At 43.7% G+C, this 6,294-nt stretch overlaps 1 protein-coding gene across 1 annotated transcript; it reads right to left on the bottom strand.

Moving 5' to 3' along the window:
- Positions 1-549: 549 nt before the first annotated feature.
- LOC145501676 (uncharacterized) lies at positions 550-5,874 on the bottom strand. The gene has a single exon (XM_081481096.1). The coding sequence runs from the start codon at positions 5,872-5,874 to the stop codon at positions 550-552; it is 5,325 nt and encodes a 1,774-aa protein (XP_081337222.1).
- Between the last annotated feature and the right edge of the window lie 420 nt (positions 5,875-6,294).

The raw sequence follows: 6,294 nt of genomic DNA, 5'->3' as shown, positions 1-6,294 counted from the left end.
TACTCCAAACTTCGTTTTCACGTCTGCTGATCTTACAATACTGTCAAGTCCAGGAAAGACTTTTACAATCCTGCCAAGGGGCCAGAAACCTCTTGAAACTGCCCGATCAACCACTAACACCAAATCTCCGACCTTGACATTTACAGTAGGTTGAGTCCATTTCTTTCGAGTAATCAAACCAGGTAGTTACTCTCTTAACCAACGACTCCAAATATGATTTGCCACCACTTGTGCTTGTCGCCAACGTTTGCGACTTGACAACTCCTTGTCGTCAACGATACCGGGCGGTAAGTTGAGAGATCCTCTTCCAATGAGGAAATGATTCGGTGTCAGAGCTTCAAGGTCATCCACATCCGAGCTGACTTCAGTAAGCGGACGACTGTTCACAACCCATTCCACTTCAGCAAAGGCGGTAAGCAACACCTCATCAGTAAGAACTTGTTTCTGTAGAACAACATTAAGGGCTTTCTTGCATGATCGTACGAGGCGCTCCCATACACCTCCCATATGAGGTGCGGCAGGCGGGTTAAATACCCACTGAATTCCCTCTTAGCTCAACTCACTGCCGATCTTATGCTGATTCCAGCCATCGATGCATTCACATAACTCACGGTCTGCTCCTACAAAGTTTGTTCCATTGTCGGAGTAAATCACAGTTGGTTTACCTCTTCGAGCCATAAACCGCCTAAGGCACATGATGAAGGAATCGGTTGACAAGTCAAATGCAACCTCCAAATGAACTGCTCTAGTCACCAAGCAAGTAAAGAGACAACCATATCTCTTCTCTTTTCTAAGATGCTTCACTTTAAGAGGACCAAAGAAATCCACGCCAACTTTCGAGAATGGTGGTGCAACACTTAAGCGATCATATGGTAGACTTGCCATCAAGGGTGCTTCTGGTTTCGCTTTTCGCCTTCTGCAGTAAGAACACTGCTGAAGGATCTTTCGCACTGTAGCATGACAGCGTAAGATCCCATACTGTTGTCTCAACTCATTTCGTACTTGGTCCACTCCATGTTTCAATTTCTCGTGACAGTTCATGATGATGAGACGGGTCAACTCATGATCTGGTGCTAGTACCACAGAGTGACGACTGTAAAATGGAATATCGGCTCTCTCAATTCGACCACCTGCACGAATGATTCCATGCCCATCAAGGAATGGTGAGAGAGATACCAGTTTGCTCTTGCTTGAAACATGCTGTTTCGACTTGAGAACTGCAACTTCTTGAGGAAAGGATTCTGCTTGGGCAATGCAGATCCAAAACTTTCGAGCTTGCTCCATCTCTTCAACCAACAAAGAACCAATGTGACGTTCAGATTTGGGGTGCTTACAGTTATATATAAACTGTTTCAGGTAAGCAGTTACTCTGAGAAGCTTTGTTAGAGATGAGTATTTCGCTGGAGATAAGAAATCGTTCTTTGAACCTTTCACCACACCAGTCCAAGTAATGGCCATTTCTTGGGCTTGTGGGTCATCATTGGACGGCTTGGGAATTTCAAGCTTTGCATTTTCCTTTGGCCATCTCTCTTCAGGTAAGTGTAAGAAGGCAGGGCCATTTACCCAACGACTCCCAGAAGTAATAGAGCTCACTGGAAGTCCCCTGCTGCCATCATCTGCAGGATTTATCTGTCCAGGACAGTGGTTCCATTGGTTGGGTTCGGTGCTGTCCAGGATCTCTCCAATTCTATTAGCAATAAAGGCGGGGTGGCGCTTAGACACTCCACGAATCCACTGAAACACAGTACTGCTGTCTGTCCAATAATAGGTGGAATCAATGATGTAATCATGTTCCTTAATCACTACAGCAGCCAATCTTGCACCCAAAACAGCAGCCTGCAGTTCAAGCCTTGGGATGCTCAAGGGTTTCTTCGGGGCTACCCGAGTCTTCGCTGTAACAAATGCACATCGCACTGCCCCACTGACATAGCAGAATCTGAAATAAGCCACTGCGCAAAATGCTTGTTCACTGGCATCTCCAAAGATGTGAAGGTCAATAACAGACGGGTTGTCTGGTATGTGACGATAGAAACGGGGAATGTGAAACTGTGCAATTCCATCCAGCTCTTCCTGCCATTTGGACCACTCCTTTAGAAACTCTGGTGGCAGTGCATCATCCCATCCAATACCTAACTGCCACACATGCTGGAGGAAGATTTTTGCTCTGACCAGAAATGGAGCTAGAAATCCAATCGGATCAAAGAGGGATGCTATCAAGCTCAGAATCTTCCGACGCGTGTCCGCAATGTCTCTCTTCACCACTTCATAGACAAAACAATCTGAGCTGGTATCCCAAACGACACCAAGAGCACGTTCCATAGGCATTACGATGCTTTCCTCCACAACCTTGATAGAGGGCGCTCTTTCCGATTCTGGTATTCGCTCTATCACTTCTGTCTCATTAGAGATCCACTTGGTCAAGTGAAAAGCTGCTTTGTTTAGCATTTCAACAAGTTCTTGTTGCAGTTCCAGAGCTTGATCACTTGATTTAACAGACTTGAAAAGGTCATCCATGTAAAAGTTTCGCTTTATGGCAAAGGCAGCATTCGGAAACTGCTTCTCATTATCTTCTGCACTTCTCAATAGAGCATAGTTAGCACAGGTTGGCGCACATTTGGCTCCAAATATGTGACGCACATACTGGTAGACTTCTGTCAATGATTCAGGAGATTGACGCCACAGAAATCGAAGGGAAGCTTGATCTTCTTCTGGGACAGCAACTTGGTTAAACATCGCTTCAATGTCTCCTGAAAGCGCAACCTTTTCTTCTCGAAACCTCATGAAAATTCCAACAAGGTTGTTCAGCAAATCTGGGCCACTAAGAAGTTGGCTGTTTAATGATGAGCCTTGAAACTTTGCAGTGGCATCACATACTCGACGAACCTTCTCAGGTTTCTTGGGGTTCAGAACAGGGTGGTGAGGAAGGTACCATTTGCGCATGGCTGGTGCAGTTGCTTTCTCCTTAGTAAGCTTTTTGATGTATCCCTTTTCCATATCCATGTCAATAGTTTTCCTGTATCTTTCTGCCAACTCGGGATTACGATTAAGCTTCTTCTCCAGAAAATTCAGACGTTGAGCAGCTGCAGCAAAATTGTCAGTAAGTTTGACTTTGTCATCACGCCAAATCAAAGGAACCTCATAACGACCATCCACCTTACGTGTACTTTCATTCAAGAATTTCATGACTCTTTCATCTTCAACTGAGCGCTGGGTATCATTGTCATAACGACAACCAAAGTTCTCTGTTCGCCACCAAGTTTTTACGGTGTCATTGAGTTCCTCATCCGGAGTCGCCACATGAACTTTACAAACAGATTCACATTCTTGAATATGGCCAGGTAAGCGACCAGTAACAGTCCATCCAATCCTAGTGCGAACACCAACAGGGGAACCCTTTGGACCATGTCGAGTTTCCAGGGGAACAATAAGTTCCGGGACATCACTACCAAGGAGCAAAGTGACTTGAGTCCCAGCGACTTCAGTCAGCTCCAAGTCTGATAGGTGTGGCCATCTTTCTTGTAGCTCATCAAGTTTCACTTTCTTCTCTGGCACATTCAGGTGATCAACTACAAGAACTCCATTCACATCAAATTGGGTACCAAAGTCATTCAATCGGCTGACTTGTACATTAACACGCTTTGTCATAAGCTCAGATGTTTTCTGAATTCCATTTAAGACCACACTTTCCAAAGGACCATCCAAACCAAGTCTTCCAGCAACATCTACTAACAGCAAGCTGCAAGTGCTTCCGGTGTCCAGCATAGCATATGTGTTGAAATATCCCTTTGGACCATAGAGGGTTACTGGTACTACTTGTAACAGAACAGAGGTGTGACTGCTTCTGTGAGATGTGTTAGAATGTTCAGTAGACGAACCAACTTCGGCTTGTGCTACTGGGTTAATAGCAGACACTGCATCACTGCTTTCCACCGAAACATTTCTCAAGTTGTGCAACAGAGCATTGTGTGATCGCGTACACCCATTTACACCACACTGTTTTTGATTTGAACAATTGCTAAGCCAATGTCGAGGACTGAGGCAACAAAAGCACAACTTATGTTTCTGTACTTCATTTAGGCGTTCTTCCACACTTAGAGCCTTAAACTTGGGACAAGAAGATAACTTGTGTTCCTGCCCATCACCCATAATGCAAGAGGACTTTGTTGGCCTGGGGCGAGGTGAAATGTTACTTGAGAAAGTGTTCTGTTTTTCAGTCATTCCATTTGATCCACCAGACCGAGGTTTCTTATGAGATTGGAATGGAAACTTACTTGACATTTTTGGGTAACAACAATCATCATAAATATCTGCCTGACCTTTTAACCACACACTGAAGTCATCAAGACTAGGACGTTCCAGTTTGGTAGCTTTGGTGTTGTCCTTCCATTTGATTTTGAGCTCCTGGGACAGTTTGTCAACGGCAAGGGAAACATTAGCTTCTGCTTTCAGATCACTTTCATATCCAAACTTCTTAAATGTCCACACAGTAGTTGACACAACATCTGACAGATTTCTCACTTCTTGAGGTTTGTCATTTTGTAATCGAGCTGTTTTTTTCAGTTTGTCAAGTGTGACTTTCACAACAAGGGAAGGTTTGCCAAATCTGGATTCCAGTTCTTTCAGTGCTTCATAGTAGGAATCTCCACTGTATCCATATCCTTCAATTGCAGACTTAGCTTTACCAATAACAGAGTTCTGAAGATGTTGCATTTTGCCATTAAGGGACAGATTAGCATCATGAACAATTGATTTAAACATTGAGGACCAATCAGACCAGTGTAAAGGGTCACCATCAAACTTACTTAGGCGTAACTTTGGAAGAGAGTCACGAGTAGAATGACCACAAATGGTTGTTTTTCGGTTGTCCGTACTAGTTAAAGCTGGATGCTGTACTCCACTTTGTAAATCTCCAATCCACGAGTGATACAAAGGCAATGTTTCATTAGGTTTTTTCGTGCCCTGAGGTGCAATAAATGAAACAGCTGACTTTGGCTGTTGTAACAAAGGTGAAGGTGTAACAACTTTTGTAGGGTTGTCAGGTGGCAATGCAGTTCCATGATTTGCTCCAGTTCCTTGCAACGAACCAGGGAGTAGTGGAGGAATTATTGTTAACGGTTCATCATGATTAGATGATGGAACAAATTTCAATGAATCATCCTCAAAATCAAGCAATCGATTAGACAAAGCTTCCGGATCATTAACTTCATTTTGTACCTTTTGTAACACTGCTGCTTCTGCTGCAAGGTGTGCAGCCTCGTCCTTGGCTTCCTGAGTCTTTCTTCTTTCTTCAGCCATGAATTTTAGCCTTTGAGCTTCATCTTGGACAAGTTCAAGTTTCCTTTTAACCTCCAGTTGTTTTTCGATCTCCTCTCTTCTTCGCTGTTCCTCCAAGGCAAGTTGTTTTGCTTTAATTTCTGCTGAAGTAATTTTGGCGCGAATTTCGGCCGCTTGGGAGACATTTCTTGTCGAAGAAGTTTTCCATGATTTCACCGAGCTTAATCCGCTAGAACTTTCCTCTGCCCTCTCGTCAAGATGTGCGTTGGCCTGAAGTTTAGCGTCTTCGACTCTATTGAGTTGTTCTTCATACCAATCTATTGCGGCTTCGTGCTCGTTCTCTGGGATCACTGAGACGAGTTCATCATTGAGGCCTTTCGCTTCGTTAAGATATTCCTGCAAGTTGTTGACATATCCACGTATAATCGCTTTTCGACCATACTGTTCAATGGTGGACTCTAATTTCTTCAACGTGTTCGTGATCCTTCTTTTGACGGCTGCCCGTTTGTTTTTTAAAGTAACAATGTTAGTACTCACAGTACGAGCTGAATCCAAATGGCCAAGATGGCGACCGCCATCAGTCGCTTCGGTCGATTCCATACCAAATTCCAAAATCTTCGCCACACCAAATTCCAAATTCTTTGATTCGCTCGTTCACATCCGGCTCGAAGGACCAGAAAATGTTGCCGCTACTTCTTTAGTCCCCAATGAACTCACATAACGACAACAAATTTGATTTTAACACTTTTTTAATAACCAAAGACACGTCCAAGTTTTACAAAATCAGTTCCACGTGAGTCCGTCCGGGTGGTTACAAAGTTTTGCAAGCTACTTCATGTCATTGACACGAAACGTCACGATCAAAATAAAACAAAAATAAAATACTGTTCTTCGGCGGTAACAACCCAGTTTCTCTTTTCATCTTCTCGCAGGAATACATTTACTGACTTTAGATCACGGTGAATACATCCAGAGTCATGGAGGTATGGAACCCCGATGGCAGTTTCCAAAGCAATTTTC

This window comes from Orbicella franksi, chromosome 10 (assembly GCF_964199315.1).
Source record: "Orbicella franksi chromosome 10, jaOrbFran1.1, whole genome shotgun sequence".
NCBI lineage: Eukaryota > Metazoa > Cnidaria > Anthozoa > Scleractinia > Merulinidae > Orbicella > Orbicella franksi.
This window is presented reverse-complemented; position numbering and strand designations above follow the sequence as displayed.